Here is a 28,000-nt window from a genome sequence, read left to right on the forward strand (position 1 = left end):
AATCGAATTCCTAGTTCAGTGTTTTTTTTCCCTAAAATACAAAGATCTCTATTTTTTATGTAAAGGTAATTATTTAAGAGGAAGCTAAAGAACTCCTCCCAAAAATTTTTCTTCCTGGTTTATCCCAACAGTGCTTGAAATTTTCATCTTTAGTCTCTGATTTGACTTCAGCAGTTAAAGTTTTAATATGAGATTAAAATAGAATTATATTATTCTGTTGTGTGGATGTGGAGGGTGGAGAATAACTCAGTAAATTATTATCATTCCACAGCACCAATATGCCTAAGAAATTACTAGAAAGGGAAATTTTGACTTTGGGGAAGGGAAAAGAAAGGTCTCATGAAGCTGTAGAAAACACATTTTATGTACCTCACAATTTGATATCTAAATCAAATATTATGTGAAAAACATAGCTTTGATCATATTGCCGGCTACTAACATTGTTGTTCTCACTTTCCATATGTTTTATCTTTCTCTTATAGCTACAATATACAGCGGCAGGTAAAGATAATTTACAGAACTACAATCTGGTCACAGATACACCGCTTTATGTGACTGCCGTCCAGAGTGGCATTAATGCCAGTGAGGTAGGTTGCCTTTCACGTTTCTTCTATCCTGATCTTAACCTGTTTGCTACTTTTTAAATAATGGAAATAAATAACATTTTCTGTTTGCAGGTGAAATATAAAGAAAATTATCATCAGATCAAGGACAAATACACCACAGTTCTAGAAACAGTGGATTATGACAGAACCAAGAATCTAAAGAGTCTTTTTAGCAATGTGAGTTGGATTGCTTTTTTTTTTTTCACTTTATGCTTTTTAAGATGAGGAGAAACTTGGTGAAGAGAGGGAAGAGCTTTGGTCTAAATTTTCTTTTTTTCAGTCTTTCCTATCTCTGCTTCTGTCCATAAATCATCTTAATCTCTAGGATCCCACTGTTCCAAAGCCCATGGTTATAATTTATTGAGTGTGTAGCACTGTGCTCGATGAAGAAATCCAGTCCTTCATATAGAGGAATGTACTCAGCCTTGACCTGACCCAGAGCTTATCCTGTCCTCTCAGTCAAGGATTTTGATAATCAGCAAGGATCTTTTCTTTGCTTCTTTGAATAGCCTTTTAGACCAACACTGAAATTTAATAGTCTCATAGAATCCTTGAATTATTAAAAGTGATGAAGTGACTGGAGAGAGGGGGTCAAATGAGGTTAAAATTAAAAGAAGGCTATAATATAATAAAAATAACACTTATGAGCTTAATTTTATTTCTAAAATATTTGCAAATATATATTTACAAATTTTAAAGTTTACAAATACACAAATTATTTTATTTGATCCTTACAAAAACTCTGGACTGTAATTACTATTATTATCACCATCTTATAGATGAGGAAACTGAAGTAGACATATGTTAAATGACTTACTCAGGGTCCCATAGTTATTGAATGTCTGAGGCAGGAAGGATTCATATCCAGGTTATCCTGACTCTAAGCCCAGCATGCTATCTCTTTTAGCTCAGCTTCTTAAACTGTGGGTTATGACCCTATTATAAATGAGGATCATGAAATGATGATTTATCATCAATGAGTTATATACCTTTGTTATATATCTATATATCTAGGGTCATGTAAAGATTTCTCAGATGAAAAGGCGTTGTTAGTGGAAAAAGTTTAAGAAGTCCTGCTCTATACCGCCTAGCTACATTTGTGCTTTTATAAGAAATGTAAATTAAGATACATCTTCAGATATAACATTTTATTCTTTGAACTTTTCAGAATCTCTACAAGGATGCTTGGGAAAAAGTGAAAGCTACAAGCTACATATTACCAACCAACACAATCTCACTGACACATGCAAAGAATCAAAAATATTTGGCTAGCCACGTGAGTACATTTAAAGTTGATATTTACCCCTACTGATGTTTTTCTAGTTTTATTTTGTACTGTCCACATATATTTTCCATTCTTATGGGATAAACTAACTCTTGAGGCAAGTTATAGGCATTTACCCATAAGCTTTAAAAATGTCTTTTGATTGACTAATTGATGAGCAAGCAAGTTGGCAGATACATTGCTTGTGGCCTAGAAATTTTTCTCCAGTACTTTCTGGAGTAGACTATGCTTTCAAGGTTTTTAGCAAAGATGCTATTTACACATTCATTCCTTCCTAGTTTTTACTTAAAAACTTAGTCTCTCAAGTCTTTCTGTGTCATTTTCCTTTTCTCACTCTTAAGAACTATTTTGGTGACATAGTGTTAATAGGAAAGTACAGTAATTAGAGAGGAAAGGGTGTTAGAGCATATAACAAATAGTTTATTTTTCTAAGATAGAGGTTTTTGTGTGATCATAAAAGTAAATAAATAAAACAATAAATATAGCAGATTGATCATGTAATGTCAACCCAATTGGTTGGAAAGTTGAGTGACCTTTTTTTAAAAAAATCATTCAAACCAGGTATTTGTACCACATATAATAATAAAAAAAACTTATTAAAATTTAATTGTGCTTTTTAAAGATCTGAATGAGTCATATGTCTAGATATGACTACAAAAACAATCAAGCTGTAGAAATATTAGAAACAAATAAATAGTCAGCATAATAAACACCCACAGCCCTGGAAAGGATAATCCTACACATTGATCCTTTTATATTGAACATTTTCCTATAATAACTTCCTGGCGTGGCATCCACAATCCTTTTGCTCACAGTTGGTGCAACCATGACTATATATTTTATATAAAGTAGCTATTTAAAACAATGAGTATTACAGGTATTCCAGTATATTGAAGAGTATTCCATATATTACAGGATATTAAAGTGCTTATCATATTACTTGGCATATAGAAAATACTTACTAAATGTTTATTGATTGACTTCATAAGAAGTCATATGAATTATATGCAGTACAAAAAATGGATGCATGAAAACTACCTTAAAGGTTAGCTTTTCCTGTGTAGTATTTGGAACATTTTATAAAAGGCATTAGACAATACTTATGATCAAGAGTCTCAGGTTTTCAGTCTATTTCTTAAAATCCAGAAGTTAACTGTGCATATTGTTAATAGTAATATCAATAGAAACAAAGACTTTAAGACTATGGGATGGTGGTACATATTCCATATAATTTAGAATGTATTGCAGTTCTCTTAAAATCTGAATTCCTTTGTCTTCACTCTGCAGAACAAATATCGTGAAGAGTATGAGAAGTTTAAAGCTCTCTACACTTTACCAAGAAGCGTTGATGATGATCCAAACACAGCAAGATGTCTTCGAGTGGGCAAACTTAACATTGATGTGAGTGATTCCAAAGGTGGTCCTTTAAGTGAGAGCAAGTAATGAAAACCTCTATATAATGCACATTGGAAACAACTTATTTGGAAAGTGTATATATCTATTTTATGCAATGGAAGATGCTATTTAGGAGAGCTTCTAATTTGCTTTCCTCCCTCCCCTATTCTTATAATTAGACAGCAAAGTGCTTACTTTGGAGGTTAAATATCTTCTTTTAATTGTACTGTGCTCACGCCAGTTTCTGCATCCTAAGAAAAATGAGCTTCTGAATGTAATCCCTTGTCACAGGGCTTTCTGATCAAATTGAACTATTTTATTTCATTTCACAGCGCCTCTACAGATCTGTCTATGAAAAGAATAAGATGAAAATTCACATTGTGCCAGACATGGTAGAGCTTTTGACTGCCAAGGATACCCAGAAGAAAGTCAGTGAAGTTGATTATCGCCTCCATCTGCATGAATGGATCTGCCACCCAGACCTGAAGATCAATAGCCATGTCAGGAAAGTCACAGATCAGATCAGTGATGTAAGCACATTGGTTTTCTGTAAAATCATTGTTTACCCCCAAAATAAAGTGGAACCAGTATCTTATGTTTCTGTTCCTCTTGCTCTACTCATCAATAACTTTATTTATTATTCAATCTCTGACCAGCTTCAGGTATTGTCCTGTTTGGAAAAGTAGACTAAGTAATCTTTTGAGATCATGGTACAGTAGAAAGAGTGTTGAATCTAATGTCCCAAAATTTCAATCCAAATCTCAGCTCTGATACTTTGCTACACATGTGACTCTGAGAAAGCACTTAAATTTCCCTGGTCCTAGTTTCCTCATTAGTAAATGATGGGATTGGACTAAATGACTTATAAGATTCCTTCCAGTTCTTGATTTCTTATCTACGTCCAAGATCTCTATTCTTTTGTGTTAATAAAATTACTATATCAAATACTTATGTGATATCCTTTGCACCATTATGAGAGAAGGAAATACAATAATTTTTGCGTTTTTCATTTTTTAATTGATTTAATTAATCTTCAAGACCTGTGAGTTTAGTGGTAGAGAGGACTTCTACTATGCATAAACACTCCCTGTATTTATATAGATCATCAACTCATTTTAAATTTAAAGTCTTAGAAAGTTTTAGGAACACTAAAAGTTTAAGATTTCTCATAGTCACACAAGGTCAATGCATCAGATTTAGTCCAAGTCCTTCTCTCAATGCCCTTTATCATGCTTCCTATCATTCTTATTGTTATCTTTAAAAATATATAACATACATAAATATTATAGATATGTGTGTGAATATATACATAATAAAAAGGATGAAAGGGGGAAGGAAAAGGAAAAAACAGGAGAATGAAGAGTAGGAGGGAAAGAATATATGTATTGAATTTTTTCCCATCTGTTGAAACCCTTTAGATTGTCTATAAGGATGACCTCAATTGGCTGAAAGGTATTGGTTGTTTCGTCTGGGACACACCTGAAATTCTTCATGCAAAACATGCCTATGATCTGCGTGATGATGTAAGTTTAACTTAATTTGACTTAATTAATATATGAATATTTATTAATGTATAATATGTATATGGTACATATATATTCATATGCATTTGTATATATACACATACGTTTTTGCATGCATGTCATATACATAAATATATGTATAAATGTATATTTTATACACACACACCAAAATATGCCAGTATCTATCTTTTCTCCCATTACCTCTTAGTCTAAAAGGAAAGAAGGGAAACAAATCATCTTTGTGGTCTTGGGTCAAGAGTTAGGAACAGCAAATGCAGCCTTATCATAGGCAGTGAGATCCCCTAATAAGTTTAAATTTAAGTAACTCTAAATGATGTGAAGAATTGGCTGGAACTAAAGAGAAGGGCTAAGAACTTACTAGATGAGCCACAGACCTTAGAACCCGCAAGTCCATGAAGTCTTGCTATGGTCTTTCTCACACAGAAAGCCTTGATAAAATGCTCTGTAGATGGGGTTTGTTAATTTGCCCTTTGATAAAGCTTCAACAATTTGAAATGTGTGATCATGTGAACTAAGATTGGCTAAAGGCCATTTTTTCTGGTGAAATAAAGACTCACCAAGTAAATTGACACAGGTTCCATGAAGAAGGTTTTAAAATACTAGAGAAAACAGTTTACAAGCATCTTCAAGTATTTAAAAATACTCAGTTTGAGCAGAAAATATATACTCATTTAAAGGATAGTTTAGAATGAGTTATAATTAGAAACAGACAATTAATATATTAGAGGCAGCTAAGTGGCCCAATAAACTTCTGTTTAGGCCATTTGGATGGCCTGACAGTCAAAAGATCTAGTTCAAACCCAGTCTCAGATATTTAATATCTGTACAACTTTGTGTAAATCAGGTAACCTCTGTCTGCGTCAGTTGTCTTATCTATAAATGAGGCAAATAATAGCACTTATCTTCCAGAGTTGTGAGGATAAAATGAAATGATATGTGTAAAATGCTTTTCAAACCTCAAAATGCTATGAAATAATATTTGTATAGCTCTTTGCACATCTTAAAGTCTAACATAAATGTTTACTACCAATAATAATGATGATAATAATAATAATAATAATATGCTGCATTTCTTACAAAATAATCTTATAATAGATTATTCACTAATTCACACTGGCTTCCCCCAACTTTTTTATATCACTGGGACATTTCTGTAGTGGATTTTATTTTTTAATAATGAATTATACAAATAAAGCTTCAAAAAGTTTGAAGGAGCACTGTTGAATATAGCTGTTGCAAATAACGAAAAAAAGATAACATTTTAGGGGAAAATCAGTCTTAGAAGAAAATAGTAGAATAATGATGTAACCCCAATAATTTCCTCTTTTTTCCTCTCTCCCTTTGTCTCTTTCCTTCTTCCTATAGATAAAATACAAATCCCATGTGATGAAAACAAGAAATGACTACAAATTGGTCACAGATACACCAGTTTATGTACAAGCAGTCAAAAGTGGCCAACAACTGAGTGATGTAAGTGCCTGTGTGTAAAAATTCTTCAGGAAGTGTGGGCTCAAAGAGACAGGTATAGGTCATATTGTCCCAGAAATATACACCTTTCTTGTTGAGAGATGAGACCTTAGGATTTTCATGTCTTAAGAGGCTATTTTAAAAAAAAATTTTAAATTTTTTTATCATCTACATTATTATTGTTATAGTTTCCTGCTACAAAAGCTTAAGTCGATGAACTAGAGATTTGGAGTGTCAAAAATGTTTTTCATGTTGAAGTATGTTAGTGGCTCAGCAGTTTTATAGATGTGAGTGTTCTTATTTATCCATATCTTCTCGATTCACATAATTCTTATCCATGTATTTCCATCATTGTTCACTGGGAGTCCAAACATTTTGCTAAGTAAATGGAGGTAAATAGTGTTGCCTTACAACCCTGGAATTTTGTTCTTATAAATCACATTTGACCCTACTTTTCCAAGTTAGATAACACTGTGGATAAAGTGCTGGACCTGGAGTTAGGAAGATATGAGTTGACAACTGGCCCTAGACACTTAATAGCTGGATAACCCTGGGCAAGTTATTTAATGTTTGCCTGCCTCAGTTTCCTTAACTGTAAAATGGATATAACCTGCCAAAGTTGTTATGAGGATAAAGTGAGATGATATTTTTAAAGTGCTTTGTTAACCCTAAAGCACTAAATGCTTAGCTATTATTGTTCTCTGAAGAAGGCAAAAATGTTCCAATGTATTTCTTTATGATTTTCAATTTTAAAAAGTACTAACTCTTACTTCTGCCAGAGTGGCTTTTTTCCCTTTTTTGGATATATAAGATCCCACTTCTATCCAACAGATTAGATGGTTCATAAAAGATCGTTTTCCAGTAAGAAACAAAGCTCCAAGCTTAAAGCTCCTTCTCCCTATTTTTAGAACTAGCTTTTCAGCTATTTCCTAGCCAAAATCAGATAGAAAACCATTCTCAAAGAAAGGATGACCTTGTTTCCAGTCTCACCTCTAACACATATTGGCTGAGTGACTTTTGGCAAGTCATTTACTTTCAGTTCCCAAGTAACTTCTAAGAATCTAACTTGTGGAAGAGGTACTAATTTGCACTCTTCATCTAGATTCTCCTAGAGTTCCCCACTCCAGTGAAATTATAGATTCAGATTTTTTATATAATTGATCTATTTGTTCATTTGGCAAATTCCCATGCTATCAGAGGATTGATTACCTTGGGCTCCCAAAATTAGAGAAGATTTGAGCTTCCATTTCAGTTCAGTGAAAACCAGTTCTCTAAAAGTGCTAGTCCTATCAAGAAAATATTGTTAGTCAGCTAGCTCACTCACTTTGGGTTTTCTTCCGTCAGGCTGTCTACCGTCATGAATATATACATAATGTTAGAGGTAAAGTGGCTCCCACTACTAAGACAGTGGATTTGGACCGGTCACTTCATGCTCATAAACTTCAGAGTGAGGTGAGTATTGAAAATCCATTTATAATAGTATTTTGAGTCTGGTATAGAATCAGGAGGGATGAGTTCTGATTCCATGACACACAGGGGAAGTATCTATTTCCCAACTCAGAAGAAAAGGACTGACTGATTCAGGGAATTAAAAACCTCTGAACATACTTGAGGTCATATGAGCTGAAAAGAAAACCTACATCTAACTTGTATTTCCTCTTGATTATCCAGGGTCTGAATTTATAAATCAGTCCATTAACATGGTTGCTAAAGCACTGGATTTAGAGACCCAATATTTGAATTCCAACTTTATGTATCACTTAGGACAAGATTACTTCTTTCTTTTCTTCATCTACTAAGTGATAAAGTTGTCCTAAATGATCTTTATGTCCCTTCCAGTCCTGTGTCTATTACTTTGTGATCCTATGACATATATACATTAGGTTCCAAAGTTGGGATATCTGTATATAAGTCATGGCTCATGCAATGTCACTTAGGGGGGTCAGAGGCTGTGATGGAGTTCAGCTCTTTGTTTCTTCTCCTTTTCTAGGTCTTTCCAAAAAAATTTAGGGTCAAATAAATTTCTTATACAATTCTCTTCTTGCCCCAACCCAAGAGCAAAGGTAGAATGGTCTGACGTCCTTCAAGAACTCGATACCTTGTTATTTTCTGATATATTTGTCTTAGCTCAGTCAGCACAAAGACTCTGGGATTTATTGAGAAACCCAGTGTAAGCTTTGTCTTGTATGTCCTTAACCTGGGTCAACCACTTAACAATAGATATCATTTTAACTTCTCTTTTCATCATTTTCTTTGCAGTATTTATATCGAAAAGATGGCTTACGGTACCTCCCTACTGGATACAGGCTTCCAGGAGATGCTCCCAACTTTAAGAAGGCTAAGGAGGCCCAATACATGAGTAGTTATGTAAGTAACATCCTCAAGTATAAGGTACAGAGGTAATAGTTTGAAGCTTTGGGGGTATCATGGATCTAATGTTTGACAGCTTTAACTACTTAAAACAAGACTACTTCTATCCTCCAGTCTTACAAATTCAACCTGATATACAGAGGGAAGAGGTAAATACAACAACCCACTGGCCTCAAATGTGGCAGCTGGGTATTGTCTTCTACCTACTCCTTAGATCACTGAGTCAGAATGAGTAGCCATGGCCTAGTTACAGATGCAGACCAAATAATTTGTTCCATAACAATATACTTTATCCCAGTTGCCATCCAACAAATATAAGCAATTGGTCACCCAGGGGCCCTAGACAATAAACCACAGCCAGATCCATGCAATTTCTCTCTACTAGTAAGAAAACAAGCAGAAGCATATGTCCTGCTGAGATCAGAACACTAAAGGATGGTATTATTATAATGTTATAGAATCTTGATAGAAAGATAGGGAGTTCAGACTGCCAGGGAGGGAGGGGAAGGAGGGAAGGGAGAAGAAGAAGGGAAGGAGGGAAGGGGAGAGAGAAGAAAGAAGGAAGGAAGGAAAGAAGGAAGGAAGGAAGGAAGGAAGGAAGGAAGGAAGGAAGGAAGGAAGGAAGGAAGGAAAGAAGGAAGGAAAAGTTTACAAGCTTGAAAATTTTTCTCCAGCCTCCCTCTGTATTTATCAAATTCCTAACTATATAGCCAATGACAAGCAGCAACTATAGTCATGAGAATTATAGCACTAGGTCTAGCAGATAAATCTGCTTTTTTTCCACTAAGCTTTTTCACTCTCAATGATGTTATTTTTTTTAAGTGGGATCATAAAAGAAACATTTTTTTTCTCTTCCTATCCATGGGTCTATTTTCAGGAGAATATTTTTATTTTTAACTTAACAAATGCCAACTAAAATGGCCATTTTCATTATGCAGAGTATAACAGAAGGAAACAATTATATGTGAAATTATGAACCTCTATTGGGTATAGCCTGCTTTTTAAAAGTATATAATTTCCACAACTAACTTTCAGTGCTTTATTGCATGTTTGGGATATTTCATTCGGTTTTCTTCTGAAACTTTTTTTCAAATATACTTTAGTGTTCTCCTTTTCTTTCTTTTCTTTTCTTTTGCACAATCTCTCTCTTTCTCTCTCCCTCCCTCTCCCTCTCTTCCTCCTTCTCTCTCTCTCTCTCTCTGTCTCTCTCTCTCTCTCTCTCTCTCTCTCTCCCTCCCTCTCTCTGATATTGTATCCCTATCCTCTCATTGCCACTTTACATCCCAAGGACTTTTTCCAGTATACATTTTCATAGCTGCCACTATTATCAGAATCATGCTAAAAACTTTCCCTTAACACTAAATTAAGAATTTTCAAACCAAAAGGTTTTTTTTTTCTCCCTGTATGGACTAGAAGACTAGAATTGTAATGTTGCCTCTCCCTTTAAAAAATTGTTTTTCCCCCTAAATCTGACTTTTCTTTTACAGTTTAAATACAAAGAAGTCTATGAACATCTTAAGGCAAATGGATATACTCTTGGTCCCAAGGATGTTCCATTTGTTCACGTCCGGAGAGCCAACCAAGTTACCAGTGAGGTATTGTGACTATTGACTATGGAGTTAAATATTTCATTTCAGTGGATAAGTGTTTGTTAGAAATATGTTAAAGAGTCAAACTGAATCCAGCACCAGTCTCAAATGTCAGCAAGGCAAGAGAGCATTCACTTTGTTACTAGTCTCACTTTTGTGACTTTTATAATTGGCAATGTGCCTTTCCATTGAAAGACGAATTCCATAATACAAGGCTTCTCTGTCTGCTTTCTTCTGCAGAGCATTTCAAGGGGTGAATTAACAGAGAAGGATACATACAATTACTGTCTTTTCTAGAAAAAAAAAAGTTAATAGTCATTTTAAAGAAAACTCCCCTTGGTGTATTTATTTCTGAACCAATGAATTCTCAGTGTGGTCTTCAAGTAAAATTGCTTTTTGGTCTAATTATTAAAAATAATCTTATCTTTTGTGACTATTCCTTCCAATTTTGGCTTTTATTTTGTCTTAACCTCTCTTCTTTTATTAAAAAAAAAAAAAAAACAAAAAACCTTATTTTATGCTTTCCCCATTTCAAATCACCTTCCCTCCCAAAATAGCTGGGGTATTTGATTGTTGACTAATAAACGCATACCTTGATTACCTTATCCTGCACTAAGCATTTCACATATTTTTTCCCCTTCCTCTGACATAGCGCTTATATAGAGAATTATACCACAAATTAAAGGACAAGATTCATACCACTCCAGATACACCTGAAATTCGTCAAGTCAAAAAAACGCAAGAAGCTGTCAGTGAAGTATGTCTTTTTCCAGATCAAGGGGCAAGTGGTTGAAATTTTACTCTGAATTCAAAAGTTAAAATTTTGAATTTAACATGTGTGATTCCCCGCTTCTTTTAGCTGATCTACAAATCTGACTTCTTCAGGATGAAAGGACACATGATCTCCTTGCCATATACACCTCAAGTGATACATTGCCGCTATGTGGGAGATATCACAAGTGATGTAAGCAACTCACAGGAGCCCTACTGGTTAGGGTAGGACTTGGAGAGGGCCATCTTGGTTCAGAGCCTAAGTTTCCATTTCATCTACTTACTCTAAGGCATTCCACATGTTCTAAGTAGCTGATAACCGATGCTCTTTAGAATTCCTTCTTTTCCTTTTCACATCTTTTCACTTCCTATGTGAATTTTTCTGAGGAATGCTCATTTCCCACAGCTTATCAGAAATGATAAACAATCATCAAAAAATCCAACTAGAAAATTTAAGGAACTCACTTAACTCTTCTGCATGTTTCAGAAGATTTGATTTCCTCCCCACCCCCATCAACTTATTTTTTAGCATCAATTCTCCTTCTACCCCTCACCCTATATTGTTTAATATTCTTAAATAACTGCCTTTCACTCTTACCTCATCAGTCTTTCAAAAGTCACACTGTTGCTGCCCAAGGTTCTCTATGTATGGCCCCTATGTAAAATGGGGAAATAATGTCTATTGAATTATCTTTTAAGATCAGGGACTGTACAGCCCTGAAGTCAAGAGGACCTGAGTTCAAATCTGACCTCAGACACTTAACACTTCGCAGCTGTGTGACCCTGGGCAAGTCACTTAATCCCAATTGCATCAGCAAAAAAAAGATCAGGGATTGGAGGCTTTAATGAAAGCATCAGTGATTGATTTGATGTTAAATAAACTGGTTGAGTCTATAGAGGGAATGTTAAAATAAAATTAATCTATAAATATTTGTTGAGTGTTTTATTTTGCTAATTTTTGAATTTCAACTCTGCCACCTTTATTTCTATTTTGGCTTCACAGATTAAGTACAAAGAGGACTTACAAATATTGAAGGGCTTAGGATGCTTCCTCTATGATACCCCTGACATGGTCCGTTCTCGTCACCTGCGTAAGCTTTGGGTAAGCTCCATCCCTACAATCTCACTTGCCATATTGGTGTAGCTGATGAAAAAATATGTCTCTAGTATTGGGAAAGAGAAGATAACATACATACTATTGCTTCTGGGGTAAAAATGCTTATGATCCTGCCTGGGCAGTGACATCCACTTGAAAGAGATATGTCCCTGAACTAACATAGATAACGAGCTCAATTAACATGAAAAGAGAGGGAGGAGGTGGCTTTTGCCCACCGGGAGAGGTATAGGATACATAGAAAGCTTTGCTATATTTATGCCTAATTTTAGTAAATACTTCAGAGAAAAACATATGTCAATGAGAGTCACTAGAAGGGCCAATAATTATGTCTTACCTGCAAGAGACATCTATAATCTATTATTTTTTTTTCTAGTCTAACTACCTGTATACTGATAAGGCAAGGAAAGAGAGAGACAAATATAGTGTTGTGCTGGACACGCCTGAATACAGAAAAGTGCAAGAACTGAAGACACATCTGAGTGAGGTGAGAATGTTTGTTTTACCTCTCAATATACTTGTGCTAAATGGGAAAGGACCACAATACTTTCTTTTTAAAAAAATATTTTTATGAACTTAAACATAAACCTTTCCACATAGAAAGTAGAATAGAAAGAGATTATATATGAAATTATCACTATTACAGATAACTTGTTTTTGAAGCATATATTGAATGTAACACAATAATACCAATACTACCCTACTTTCTAATATCTCATAAACTTCCTTCTACTCTCTTCTGTGTATTTTTTAATTATTTGTAGAATCTTTTTATTCTTTCTTTTCTCTTTATTTTTGCATCGTTATTATTTCCTGCCATTCTCCTCAACCCTTCTCTCTCCCTCTAAAAGCCCTTTTATAACAAATAAGTTTATAGTAAAACAAACCTATGATTTTTTCAGTTTGTAATTTCACCTGTAGCTGATCTTTGTCTCATGCAGAAATTCTTAGCACTATTAAATGCTCTCCCTTTGCCATTAACTAGCTGTGACACACTAAGCAAATCAGTTTACTGCATTAGGTCTTAATTTCCTCATCTGTAAGAAAGGGATAATAATTATAACACCCTACTTAATGAATAAGGAATTATAAAGATAAAATAAAAGAAGAACACAAAGGGATTTAGAAAGTTGAAAATATTACATTGATGTTAGATGTTCTTATAAGTATTACTGATTGTTTAGGGGGGAAAAACAATCAAGGTAGTCCATCATCTGTCCATTTTATTGCCCTATCAGCTCACATTGGTGTAGTTAAAACATAAAGAGTTTCAGCAGCTGGAGCAGTTCCTTTTTTTCAATAATTTCAACAATTTCCAATTGGAAATGATTTATGTTTTTAGACTTAGAAATATATGTACATATGTGAAATATATGTATGAAGTCATATAGATGTAACCATAATCACGTATATTTATATATGACCAGGCTACTAGTATAAGACTTTTTGTACTTAACTAGACTTGTTCTCAAAATAGGACAGCCTAAAGCCTTCCTAGCAGGAGAGCCTGCCAGAGCTTTTATTCCATTATCACAATCATTAAAAACCTCTATTATACCAAGAGGTATAAGAGGAATATTATCATGGAGGATGTCAACAGGGAATACAAATTGAAGAGGGGTTCCCTTTGAATGGTGAAATCATCCGGTGTTTCCTTGTTGCAGATAACAATGTATTAATTAAATCATGCTCCAAAGCACTTCATAACTTTTGAAATGAGAACTATAATCATATCAAAAAAGTTAACACCAGCTATCTGTATATGAAAGACTAAATGATTGTTCAGACTATGATAGGATATATAGGTGATTGAACAAGGTATAAGGTTGGTCCATCTGGACACACATGTTAAGCAGATGAACAATGAGTTGGCCCAGAAATGAATAGGAGGTAGAGTATGAGAGAGAGAGAAGGAGGAGAGGGAGGGAGAGGGAGAGGAAGAAGAAGGAGAGAGGGGAAGAGAGAGGGAGAGAGAGAGGGGGGAAGAGATGGACATACAGGGACTGAGGGAAGGAGGGAGGAGGAAGGGAGAAAAAGTAAGCATTCATTATGTACAAAGCTCTGGAAATACAAATCAAGTAAGCTGCAAAGTCCCTGTCCTATTGGAGGATGACAGAACATAATAAGATGCTGGAAAAGGAGGTTTGGAAATGATGGTATGGCTTAGTGAAGGCCAAGAAATGAGATACATTTCATTTAGAAACTTGCACAATGCTTTTAAGCTCCACCTTTTAGCATCAATATTCTTTCAGTAATGCTGTCTACCTCCTAAGAAATAGAATTATATGTCACACAAAGAGCAGACTTGAGGCATATGATGGGTTTATAGTAAGCTGTAATATGTTACCAGTGAATAAATGTACAGCAAAACTGTAAAAAAAATTATTAAATAAACATAAATTTTGAAAATGGAGTGGGCCAGTCACATGGGTAGAGAAAGGGAAAAAATAATGAACAATCCATATGCTTCTTTGGTATCCACTTAATGTCAAGAGAACTCATTACCTTACTTCCCCCAATGGAACAATATATGAGAAGATATGGACAAGAATGACACAGGATCAGAAGGCATAGATAGATTGCCATCTCTTGAGGAGAGATCCTACATTAATTGCTTGTCTTTTGTTTCTATGATACGTCAATGCGATTGTTCTTCATTTATTTTTATTTATTTCATTTTCATTCAGTCCTACTATCTTTCTCTTTTGTTCAATTAGGTTCAATAAATGTTATTTCGAAACATTTCTAACAATGTTGATAATGGCTTGTTTTATGTTTAGTTGGTGTACAGAGCTGTAGGCAAGAAGCAGAAATCAATATTTACTTCCATTCTTGATACTCCTGACTTTTTAAGAGCCAAGAAGGGACAGAAGCTTCAGAGCCAGGTGAGAAAACTTAATGGGAAATATAGAATAATAATGCTTCCGATGCTACCCCACCTATTGTCCCCCTTCAGTAGTTGACTCTGGATGTTCATTTTTGGCTTCTGTAACAGTGTTCTTCCTAAAATGGGGGAGGGGATGTGGCATGTTTTAGGTAACAGGCAATACTGCTTCTTATGCTTCTAAATAGTCAATAATAGCCTCCATGGATGAATGATCTATTATCTCCCCTAGAGTATCTAAAAAACTATACACAGACAAATCAAACTTCATTCCATGCATTGAGATAATGACTGATAAATCAGGTTCCTTGTGGAAGATTCAATGGATGGGAATCTTCATCCTCCTTTCATTCTTTAAAAGGTGACCCTCAAAGGACAATTTTCAATATGGAAGTCCACATTTCAATACCTCAAAAGATCCTTAATTATTCAGAAAATAAGTTTTTTTATATCTGAATAATAATAATAATAATAGTGAATTTCAGTGGCTAAAACCAAAGAATCATCACCTGATGGCCTACCATGTGGTGATGAGCTTCTCCAAACTTAACCAGGCTGATTCCAGGATTATAAATAGGGTAATACTCTTAGACCTTCCTACTTCATAGGGCTTGCTATCCTAAGCAGTAGAAATATTTGAGAATGGATGAGTTTGACTATGTAAGGGGAAAGGGATAGAAAAAAGAAAAAAAAAGGTGGTTGTCCTATAGAATCCATGAAGAAATAGAATTATGATGAGTTCATGAAAATTCAATGTCACTTATGTGTATTTGGGGCTATGAAGGAAATTACAAGTATCACAATACCAATTACCATGTTCTAATAATACTGTATCCCTTTCTTGTGGTTTTTATAGTATCTATATGTTGAATTGGCCACCAAAGAGAGACCCCATCATCGTGCTGGTAACCAGACTAAAGCCTTAAAGCATGCTAGAGATGTGAAGGACATGGTCAGTGAGGTAAGATAGAAAATCAACACTATTCCAAATGAAAACATAGCTCTAAAAGTTGGTGAGACATTACCTTCAATGTATTAAATTAATTATTAAAATCTTCACCTTCAAACTTCTACTTATAGTCATTTATGAAGAGTTCTTAGCTTGAATGAAAAGTAAATTTTCATTCTTGAATATGAAGTATAACATTCCTAATTCCTTTGAAACTGGCACGACATCCTTCTGTGGCAGAGGCTGCAATGGATGAAAAGCACTTGAACCTGAGTCTGATTCTCCCTCTTTGTTTTGTTCTTTAGAAAAAGTACAAAATTCAGTACGAAAAAATGAAGGACAGATATACTCCAGTTCCTGACACACCCATCCTCATCAGAGCTAAAAAGGCTTACTGGAATGCTAGTGATGTAAGTATCCTAGAAATGTGCTCTTCTCTTCCTGGTTCTTGCTCTTCTATGATGGGATAGAGTTAAGGTTGGAAGTATCTAAGATAACATGTAAAAATAATCAAACCATTTCTATATTACTAATGAGCATATAACTCATGTCATACAACTAACATAAAGATGAATGAAATGTTAGCTGAAGACACAGCTGAGAGGAAGCTTCTATGTAGTTTATCTTTGTGCTAACGTAAATGAAATTTAGATTGTCTTCTCAAAGTGTCTTAATATCATTTGGTAAGGAAAAATGTCAGTTCCTTAGTATTAGAATACATGATAATGATAAAATGACATTAATATTCTGATTCCACTAATTGCTCTAACCTTTTGGTATTTGCAAGTGACTTTCCAAGAAGATAAGTTTCAGGGCTTCTGCTGACCTGTTTTGGTGAAAGGGATTTCATCACTGAGATTAGTCCTTATATCAATAAGATTATAGGCAAAAATCAAATATACACACATAGATGCACACATACATTGGCCATATAGAGATAGTTATAGGGACTACATTACTTTAAATTTCTTTGCTTTAAATAAGTCCTAAGTAAGGAAACTCTCTCTACCAATGTAGGTTAGCCGTTTCCCAGAAACTTATAGTCTTAGAGAGTTATCTCTGTCAATAAAATCCCAGAATGGGATCATTATGAATCATAAATGACGGAAGCCACTGATAAGAAACAAAAATTTAAATGATTTGCCCAGGGTCACTGATCCCAGATGTGTTAGAGGCAAAACTTAAACCCAACTCCTCCCTGCTTTGAGTCCATTCTTCTAAGCACTACTCCATGCTCAGGTAAAATATTCATATTTTGAATAATGAAGAAGATTATTGACTCATAATTTGAAGATACTTTGATAATCACCTAATGCAACCCACTCATTTTACAAATAAGGAAATAAAGTCAGAGGGGAGAAGTAACTTGTTCAAAGTTACATAAACAATAAGTGATAAGGTGGAATTTAAACCCATATGGGCTGACTCCAAATCCAGTGTTTTTCCTGCTCTATCAAAATCAGCCATCATGGGATAGACTCTTTACTAAAGTTAAATTTTAATGCCCAAGCTTGGATTACCCTATCCAATAATCCCCAAATCATGTTGACAATATAGATTGAAGCAATTGAATCATAAATTGAGCTCATTTCTCTGCTTTCCCTCTATCCCCATATTTATCACAGTACAAGCTCATTTTGAGATTTCTAGTCACTCAGTCAGGTGACTGCAAGTATCTCTGCTAGACTCCAAGGTGAATATATTCCAGGGCAGAGTGGTCCCCAGAGTATAGCAAATTGGAAAACTTACCCCAGGATTCATGATTTGTGAAGTTCTAGGTATTGTGGGGACTAGGCAGCTAGACTTTTTAGAGATGTAACTGATGGAGAAAAGGAAGTGCTATTTATTACCAGCTACTTTTTTGAAAAATAGACACATATACATGTAATTAATTCTCCAACACCCTTTTATCCAAACACCCTTCTGGGTCATGTGTAACTCCTTTGTGTCTTATCTCTCTTCTACCCAACACACTCTTCCCTTTCAAGACTATATTCAATGTACATTTAAACAGTTTTAAACATAAAAAATATTAGGGTGGTATATCTATCACATAGTATGTTTTGTCTTAAAGGCTTGTATCTCTTAATGAGATGAATATTCCTGGGACTTGGGTGATAGCTGGGACATTTCTTTTCTTTTTCGCTGAGGCAATTGGGGTTAAGTGACTTGCCCAGGATCACACAGCTAGAAAGTATTAAGTGTCTGAGGTCAGATTTGAACTCAGGTCATTCTGACTTCAGGGCTAGTGCTCTATCCACTGTGTGACCTAGCTGCCCCTAAACCATAACATTTTTTTAAAAATTACAATATTTTGGTTGACATCTAAAAAATAATTGGGTATAGTTATCTATGGCCATTAGAGTAAATGTTATTCCCAGTCTTGGGAGAATATCTAACCTACTTGCATAATAGCCAAGGTTAAAAGTAAAAGCAGGAATAATTCTTTTGATGAGAATCTGCTAAGAATACAAGCGAGTTGGCTATGTTCAGTCTACATGATTAGGTCTAAAATCTGTCCAGATATAAGGAGAAATCACAATCCTGTTTTAGGATCAATGACCTTGAGTAAAAGAGCAAAGCTACAAAACCAAACTTGAAGTTGAAATTTAATGTGTCCAAAAATCACCATCACAGCTCCAGAAAAGTTGCTCTAGACCAAGAAATAAAGATGTTGGTGCACATTGTTATCTTGCCAGCTTAATCAACCTATTTTCCCCCCCTCCTTCACTGAGTTTTGTTCAGACCTACAGTAAAGTTATTCAGGTCTAAACCCATGAGAAAAATTATGCTGGAGAGAGACCTACAAGGTTGATTTCGATGCCTGTTTGTGATATATGTATTTCTGTCTTTGCAGCTACGTTATAAAGAAACGTTCCATGCAACCAAAGGGAAATACCACACTGTGAAGGATGCCCTGGACATTGTCTATCACCGCAAGGTCACAGATGACATCAGCAGTGTATGTTACAAGTTGTTTTTTTTCACACTCATTTAAATGATGCTTTCCTCAAACTTTTCTCTTATACATCTTATTTAAAGTAACTGTCCTATAGCTGCCCACCCTGGCAGCATGAAGAGCTCATCACAATTTAATGCCCACACTTTCTAAAATAAAACTAAATAGAGGGGGCGAAATCAAACTGGTCAATAGGTGAATCATGGTTTATTTTATCCCTGGGAAAGAATCATTCACTTTCTCTGTGTTTCTGCCATAGGTGAAATACAAGGAGAAATATATGAACCAACTAGGAATCTGGATGTCAATTCCAGATCGCCCAGAACACTACCATCACCGGGCTGTCACTGATGCTGTCAGTGATGTGAGTCTTAAAATCTTTCTTTACTTTTGTTTAAATATAAATGTATATGTGTATTTGATCCCATCTATGTCATTAGTGATTCAAATTTCTGTAATTTTAAAAATTCTCAAGTTTTAAAGATGAAGAAAGCTAAATGATCCATCTCTAACTGAATTAAATAAAAGAGAAATAAAAGTTAAATTGACAAGACTTTTTTTCCTAAAATGACCATTAGCTTCCTAAGGAACAGAATTATTCCATGTTGATTTATTCTAATATAGCTTGAGAGATGGTTATAATTGTTTTGATCACCATTAAAGTGACAAATTCCATGTAGTCATTGCCATAGAATGACATTCAATGTATGAGTGAATCACTTAATCAGTGATTTAAAAATATATATATAAGGACAAAAAAGGCAAATTTTTTTCTTGGCCTTTAATTACTCATGTTACTCGACTTATACAGACTTTTGTATCAAACCATATATATACTTAAAAGTGTTTTCATGATGATTTGTTTTCAGATTAAATATAAAGAGGATCTGACATGGCTTAAGGGCATTGGCTGCTATGCCTATGATACCCCTGACTTGATGTTGGCAGAACAGAACAAGACCCTTTATAGCAAGGTATGTCTATTTTTATGATGCTTGAATAATTGTTGTTTTGTTTTTGACAAAAATTAAGACACAGAAGATTTCTCATTAGCTATTTGACTAAAAATAAAAAAAAGATTTCCCTACACAAAATTAAAAAGAATCCAGTAAAAGGATCCAATGGCATATTTAGGAATTGCTAAGCAGAGTTTATAACAAGTCATTTGAAAACATATACTCAAATTAACTTTATAATCCATAATGTGAAAAGAATACAAGTAATTAAGAAATTCAGGTGAGGAGGGCGTAGGTTAATTAGTTGCCATAGTGGCTCACAGATGTGTGATAGCTTTTAATTTTAATTAATTAATCCTTCTAACTAAATGCTAAACTCAGTTGTTTCAGAAGGAGTATATCTATTCAATTTGGGTACCTGAAGTAAATAATGCAATTCTGCCTTGCCAACTCTATAGAGGGAAGGAACAAGTATTTAAGTGCCTACTATTTGCCTAGTACTATGCTAAATATTTCATAAACATTTTTCATTTAATTTCACAACAATCCAGAAAGGTAGGTGCTATTATTATCCCTATTTTAAAGGTGAGGAAATTGAGGCAGATAGAGATTAAATAACTTGTCCCAGCTAGTAAAGTGTCTGAGGATAGGCTTGAATTTAGCTCAGCTCTTTATTCACTATTCCATCTAGATGCCTCTAAGATTATATGCCCATTTCCACCCTTATTTCAGTTAAACTAATGTACTGAAAGGGAATCTCAATTCATCTCTACTTGACAATTTTACTATTTACTTTATATTAATATGCCATTTGTAAATGACTCTGTGAGAATTCATACTAGTTATCAAAGACAAAGAGATTTTTTTTAATACTACTGCCTAGCTGTGTGACTTTGGTCAAGTCACCTAAATTCCCTGAACTTCCAAGTACCTCATTTATAAAATAGTAGCATTAAACTATGTTATAGTTAAGGTCTCAAAAATTCTGACATCATATAATTATCTATGATTAAATTCAGTGAATAGGGGTATAAGGGATAGAGTGCTGACTTTACAGTCAGGAAGACTCATTTTCCTCAGTTTAAGTCTGGCCAGCTTTAGACATTTACTTACTTGCTATATGATTCTGGGCAAGCCACTTAACCCTGTTTGCCTCAGTTTCCTCACCTGTAAAATGAGCTAAAGAAGAAAATAGCAAATCACTACAGTATCTCTGTCAAGAAATCCCCCAAAGAGAGCACAGAGTCAAACATGACTGAAAAAAAGATGCAACAACAAACTCAGCAAAAACTATATTCATGTGAATGGATGAAAAACTATCCCCTTTGAGTTCTTAAGGCCTTCCCTTGAAACCAAAGATAATCATTATGGGCAGTGGAAGAAAAGAAATGGGACTTGAATACATTTTGCCTAAAGTGGAAATAGAAAGATTTATTATTAAAACAGCTAGTTGATTAAAAATGTCTTTTCAGTTTAATCTTCAGGGTCTGCAAGTGAAAGCTCATTTTATTTACTGAATTAATTAATAAATTGGCATTAATTACAAGTTATGCTTAAAAATTTGTCATACACCTTCTTATAGCATCCTACATCATAGCAATTTTTTAAATGACAACTTTCTATTTACTTTCTTTAGTACAAGTACAAGGAATTATTTGAAAAGACAAAGTCTAATTTCAAGTACATAGCTGACTGTCCAATTAATAGGCATTTCAAATATGCAACTCAACTGATGGATGAGGTAAGTATGACCTTTTTATACTAGGCCTATTTATTTCCAATAAGTATCCTAGACTGCTTATTGAAATGAATTGAAATGATAGCAACAGAAAAGAACAGATTAAAGGCACGAGAGAGAGAATATGTTACCACTAACCAATGGGATCTATAAAACATAAATAGCAAAGAAGGGCACATCCAAAGTTTATTGGAACCTTCTGAAAAAAAAAAAAACTGTTACTTGGGCCAAAATAAAGGTAGCATAGTCCTGATGCTTAAAAAAAGTTTAGTAAAACATAGAAATTAACCTACTGATCTGTAGATTTGTGATAAAAACTTGGCTATTTGACATTCAGTCTTAGTAGGTAGATTTCCCCCCTGCTTTGTGCAGATGAATATTTACTTGAAATAACAAGTCTTTGTAAAAAGAAAAAAAATTCAAGTACTAATTGAATGAAAACATTAGTGATGTGAGCTTAAGCATAGGATTTAAGTCAGAGTCACCAGGATTTTCAGAATAATGCTGGTTGATTGACTAATTTAATGTTAATTGTAGCCTAATAATTTGATAGATTGCAATGACAACAATCCAGAGATTTCTCTAAACATAAGTTTTACATCCAGAGAGAAAACCATTTGACAAATAGAATTTACCAGTATACTCTGCCACTCCTTCCTTAGACAATCCAACCATGTGTATATGACTAAGTTAATTTTAAAATAAAATCTTTGGAATTTTCAGCAATTCCTGGATTTATCTACAACTGATAGTTTTATTTTTAATTTCCTGTTTAGCCTTTTTTTTTGTAGAGGTGTCTTAAAGTAAAAGAGAGAGGTTAAAAATGATGATAGACATACCAATTACTTGAAAAACTGAAAATGTAGCCTATTTGTTTGATTACTTTGTTAATTTGATTTGTCAAGCGCTTGTTTAATTTTTATTAAGATTCTCTGTCTGTGAGATTCTGAAGGACCTCTGCCAAGCCTTCCTATTGGTGTGTAAAAAAACTCAAGCATTTTCTAAAATTTTATTTGCACATGGATAAAATGAGCTATTGCCAGAAATCTCGGATTTCTTGAATAATTGCAAGATTTTATTGATGCTTAGCTTTTTGGCACTTGTAGCTCCCAACTGTACATTGATAGGATGCCCAACTTTATTTTAAATAGATCATAAGGAATAATGAAATCTGGCATTGTTAATGGCATCATAATTAAAGATGGTATTTGGTAGGTACAAACTATTTATATTTCAGTGTCCTTGAAACCCTGCACATTCTTCCCACATCCCATTTCTTTCTTCAGGTGGAAATTCTATTCATTTAACTTTGTGTTTCCTTTAGTCCACAGAAGGGCTCAAGAAAACCCTCCTGGAATTATTAGGTTTCATGGCACCTAGGGTTTATATCTAGAGACATGTCTTCATAGCCTTGAAATTATGTACTTGTTATAATCTGATATGCTATTCTGAGCAGAAAAAATACAGAGCTGACTATGAGCAGCGGAAAGATAAGTACAGCCTTGTTGTGGATGAACCTAGACATCTGCTGGCTAAGACCGTAGGCGAACAAATAAGTCAGGTACTGTAACAGTGCTGGCCAAAGTGGCCAAAATGGAGATGGTGCTGTTCTAATTCTCCATGAGATGTTCGTCATGTCTGCAGCCAAAGATGTCATAGGGTTCTGCCTATGATATTGAATTGTTCTGTTCCTGTGTCCTGTTCAGCCACCCAAATAGCACATAAGCTCTTTGAGTGAGCCAATCCATACTCTGCGTACTCTCACCTGATGTGGGGAAGTAGAAAAGGGAGCCATTAACTTGGAAACTATCTCCCTCCTCTTACTGGGCTACAATTTGCTGGGGCAAATCATAACTTTCCTGCCTCTAATAACTTTGAGTTCCAAGGAAAAAAAAGAAAAAGGGCATAAAATGATATTATTATTGATATCTATAATTCCTCTGATTTATAAGAAAAAAAAGTTCTTTGGTATCATAAGTAAAACTTTCATAGTGGTATTAATTACCACTTCTAAAATCACAAGTGGTCAGCTTAAGATACTGAAGCCTTTCTACTTGGTGGCCCAGTAAATTACTTATTATCTTTATCCATAAGCATCCATGTGAGTACGTAAAGTGTTTCTGCCTACATCTCTTCACTCTGAGGTGACTGGGATATAGAGCTATGTTTTTCCCTGTCTTCATAAGTCTCTCTTGTGCTTCACTGCTCTTTGTATGGACAGAAAAAATATAAATCTAGTGCCAAGATGTTTCTACGACACGGCTGTAATGAAATTCTACGTCCAGATATGTTGACTGCACTCTACAATACACACATGTGGAGCCAGGTAATGTTTTATGTGATATGTAGTCATCTTATGGACCTTTTCACTCTATTTTTTAAACTTTCATTCTCTCTTCATTTCATCACTTTTTTCATTCCATGAAGCTCTATAAATAATCATTTCTCATCTTATGACTAATGGTAAAGCTGTCATAGTAATCCTTCCTTTGGAATGGACCATGACCATTTGTCCTTCTTGTAATTCTTAGCAAACTAAAAACTAAAGTTCTTTCAAACCTATCATTGAAATAGATATTTTGCCAAATTCACTTTCTCTAATTTTATCCTAAAGAGATGAAAATATCCTTTGAGAGCTGATTTCATCAAGGGACAGATTCATCAATCTTTATGTTTATGCTTCTATTAGACTTTTTCTCTTTGTTATTTATGAATTGTATTGTAATTGTATTGTATTGTAATTGTATTGTAATACCAGTTGGGAGGAAGGAGAACTACAATGTGATTCTTTCAATAATTCACATATATTTGACTTTCTGATTTTCAACTCCATTTGTTAATGTTTAAATCATAGAAAATTTCACCTCTAGTGTTTATATCCCTCCTGCTCACTGGTTTCCCACATTATTGATTAAAAGATATTGCTTTAAGGCCAATAGAAATATATGGTATTCTATTCTAATGTTATCTGAAATTTTGACCTAAAACATTGGAGGACAGTGACTATACACATCAAAAGACTGAGATGAAAATGTTCATAATGAAATTAAATTCCAGAGCTCCCAGATGGACAAAGAAAGATATTTTTTCAGTTAATTACAGAGATAACCTAAAATAGAATTTTTCACTTTGTGATTCTATGAATACAATAGAGGATTATAAATTCTCTCTGTAAGCAACCCACTCTCTGGAGCTCATTCCTTTGTTCAAGCATGATCATCAAATGTTTATGCTTACTGTCTTGTCATTGTGTCATACATCTTGCTTAATATTGCTTGTGTGCATGAAAAATTATTTATTCTGTGACCATCAAATTCCAAAAGTATATTTGCATGTTTGATACTGAAATGAGATTTATTAAGAATAGGAACCCCTTTTGCATACTCAGAGTATTCATTTTTTTTTAAACATCTCCATTTCCTAACTAAACTGAAAAGTCATTCCCAAAAGAGACATGGGACTCCCCTCTCACAAATGTATGATCAAGAACAAATCACATGACCTTTTACTGTCTCTTTTTAAGACAACAATATCAAATCTTTGTATATTATATCTTATCCATAGTTACCATATTAGACATTCAGATATTTGTTTTCTTAATGATTCTGTCTCTGTTTCTTAGTTCTGACTTTTCCTTTTTCTCCATCTTTAGATCAAGTACAAGAAAAACTATGAGAAGACAAAGGACAAATTTACATCTGTGGTTGATACTCCAGAACATTTGCGTACTACAAAAGTCAACAAACAAATCAGTGATGTGAGTAGGAAGACAGTCCTGAATGTTGCTCTTAAGACTGAAACCCTATAAAAATAGGACTTAGAATATAATGGGATAGAAAATTCTTCCAAAGTTTCTATTCTTTGCATTGTCAGTTCAATTGAAAAATGACATCTAGAATTTTTTTTGCTGTAGATCTTTCTGACTGAATATTTGTGGTTTTTGAACCCTCCAGATTCTTTACAAGTTGGAATATAACAAAGCCAGACCCAGAGGCTACACCACAATCCATGACACTCCCATGTTACTGCATGTTCGCAAAGTCAAAGACCGAATCAGCGACGTAAGTACAGAAGTGATTTTTAGATCATGATGAAACTACAATTCTGTGATGTGGGTAACAGGCCAAATTCTCTTTCTTCAAGAGTGGCAGTGTGATACAAGGGAAAGGGCACTGAATGGAGTCAGAGATCTCAAATTCCTTCAGTGACACTAAGTGATTTAATCCACTTGAATCTCAGTTTTCTCTTCTATAAAATGAGAAAGATTGGATTACAAGGCCACTACAGTCCTTTTCAATCTTAGGTCTATGATCCTATGATCTATAATCTTTGATCAATATATGGAATCAAAAACTTAATATATATTTTAATATAATTAAAATAATTAAGTAATAATTTGGGAGAAAAGAATAGAAATGCCTTTTCTGGCATACAGCTTGGTTTCATAATTCATGGATGCAGAGTTCCTAATTAAGGAATTTTGGTTTGATTTAAAGAATAACTTCCTGACTTCACTGGAACTAAGAAAATAGAAAATTTTAAAAGAATCAGATTAATAGAGACAGACAACAAGCAACAGCAAGAAATGAAAGCTAACTAATAGTTGAATTATAGCAGCCCAATAAAGATTCAGAGAACTATTAAAAAAAATCTTATATAGAGAATTGAAAAGCATAGTGCTCAGAAACCATTTAAATTAAGGGTAAATAATCCCAAACACCTTCCACTGACTCAGAAGTCATTGTACTAAGGAATAATACATGATTCTTGACCAAATGGTAACTTCATGCTATCAAGAAAAATAAAAATTCAGTGCCATATATGCTCTTTAAGAAGGAAGAGACATATATTGCATTGAAGAAAGAATTTTCATTCAAGATGATTGAGGTTTTTTTTTTAAGTGACACATAAAAGAATAATGAGTTATACCTGAAAAATTAGTTTATATGGGAATACAACATTTCCCAACAATGTGGATAAGTGAAGCATAGTAGCTCATTACAAATAATGGGACTTGCTTCAGAATCTATATAGATGTTGGGAGCCATCAATAAACATTATTATATGAGGAAGAAATGTTAATTAGGATTTCCTGATTTATCATAGTTGTACTGTGTTCACATTAATTGCTACCAACAAGAAACTATATACTCTGTTTCCCATGTCACATATTAGACGGCATGGGTTAAATCATCATTAGGGAAGAAAATGATAGCTAGCTGGTGTCTGATAGCATTTATATAGCACTTTGAGGTTTGCATAGCACTTTACCAATATAATATCACTTAATTCTCCCAACAACTCCAGGGAAGCAAGTGCTATTATCATCCCCATTTTCCCTTGAGTTAACAGAGGCAGCAGAGATTAATATGCCAAATTTGAATTTAGGTTTTCTGACTCTATCTCACGTACTGTATCCACTGCCAATGATTCTATGATCCTAAGATCCTACTTACCTGGAATTCATTTAACCATGAAATTAATCTAACTGGGAAAAAAAAAGCATTCCCCCCCCCAAAATAGGAATAAACAAATATGCCTACTGAAAAGCCAAAATCAGTGTCATATACAGTTATTCCTTCCAAACCAAAAGATTGGGTGCCCACCATGATCTGGAAAATTTGCATAAAATTTTTGACCCTCCCTTTGATTCAGACAATTCTGATTTTTTTCTTTTTTCTTTTGTGATTGTTTATAGTATTAAAAGATAAAATATGTTGATATTATATAATGCTATACATATGTTTTATGCATTTCTGGCTTTCTAAACTTTTTTCTGCATCATCTTCTGGGCCTTGTGTATCATCTGTGGGTTCTGCAAAAGTCCCCAAAATTCTCCTTAAATTTCTTATGCTGACCCACAGTATATTGAAATCTCCATGGGGAAAGTCATAAGGTAGAAGAATTGACTATATCTTACTCTTTGGAAAGCCATTTGGACCCTCTGAACCAAGGTCTCAATTTTGATATCAGAAAGTCCATTTGCTCCCTGCAATTGAAAACTTTTTTCTTCATGAACATTTTTATATTAGAATTAAGTTTTTTATTATTTGTTTTTAAATTCTAGATAAGTTGCTTCTGGCTAATTATGTCTCTTCCTACAGCTGAAATACAAAGAAGCATACCACAGGACTAAGTCAAATTGTACCATTGAACCTGATGCAGTTCATATAAAGGCAGCCAAGGATGCCTACAAAGTAAACACTAATGTAAGTTCCAGGGTATTCATTGCTCTACAATCAATAATTCTTTATATTGGTATTGGCAAAACTCAAACCCATCAGCTCTTCTACTGTATTTTCTTTCGATGTCTTTTCAGGTTATTGAGTTTTTAGTTCAGAAAACAAATTATAGGAATTTGCAGTTTGATACTG

At 34.2% G+C, this 28,000-nt stretch overlaps 1 protein-coding gene across 6 annotated transcripts in view; it reads left to right on the plus strand.

Moving 5' to 3' along the window:
* Positions 1–28,000, plus strand: part of NEB (nebulin) — a 206,663-nt gene that overhangs the window by 138,988 nt on the left and 39,675 nt on the right. For 5 of the 6 annotated variants that reach the window (XM_031960684.1, XM_031960686.1, XM_031960687.1 and 2 more), the window contains exons 106-130: positions 483–587; positions 678–782; positions 1,774–1,881; positions 3,178–3,291; positions 3,618–3,815; positions 4,704–4,808; positions 6,195–6,299; positions 7,641–7,748; positions 8,556–8,663; positions 10,154–10,261; positions 10,908–11,012; positions 11,115–11,219; positions 12,030–12,128; positions 12,517–12,627; positions 14,921–15,025; positions 15,881–15,985; positions 16,279–16,383; positions 18,831–18,935; positions 19,192–19,296; positions 19,802–19,906; positions 21,525–21,629; positions 23,848–23,952; positions 25,279–25,383; positions 25,580–25,687; positions 27,731–27,835. In XM_031960684.1, the coding sequence (XP_031816544.1) occupies positions 483–587; positions 678–782; positions 1,774–1,881; positions 3,178–3,291; positions 3,618–3,815; positions 4,704–4,808; positions 6,195–6,299; positions 7,641–7,748; positions 8,556–8,663; positions 10,154–10,261; positions 10,908–11,012; positions 11,115–11,219; positions 12,030–12,128; positions 12,517–12,627; positions 14,921–15,025; positions 15,881–15,985; positions 16,279–16,383; positions 18,831–18,935; positions 19,192–19,296; positions 19,802–19,906; positions 21,525–21,629; positions 23,848–23,952; positions 25,279–25,383; positions 25,580–25,687; positions 27,731–27,835 (2,742 nt within the window). Of the gene's footprint in view, positions 1–482; positions 588–677; positions 783–1,773; positions 1,882–3,177; positions 3,292–3,617; positions 3,816–4,703; positions 4,809–6,194; positions 6,300–7,640; positions 7,749–8,555; positions 8,664–10,153; positions 10,262–10,907; positions 11,013–11,114; positions 11,220–12,029; positions 12,129–12,516; positions 12,628–14,920; positions 15,026–15,880; positions 15,986–16,278; positions 16,384–18,830; positions 18,936–19,191; positions 19,297–19,801; positions 19,907–21,524; positions 21,630–23,082; positions 23,188–23,847; positions 23,953–25,278; positions 25,384–25,579; positions 25,688–27,730; positions 27,836–28,000 lie in introns of all 6 variants that reach the window. The other variant, XM_031960690.1, reaches the window with a different exon arrangement.

Source organism: Sarcophilus harrisii, chromosome 3 (assembly GCF_902635505.1).
Source record: "Sarcophilus harrisii chromosome 3, mSarHar1.11, whole genome shotgun sequence".
Lineage (NCBI taxonomy): Eukaryota > Metazoa > Chordata > Mammalia > Dasyuromorphia > Dasyuridae > Sarcophilus > Sarcophilus harrisii.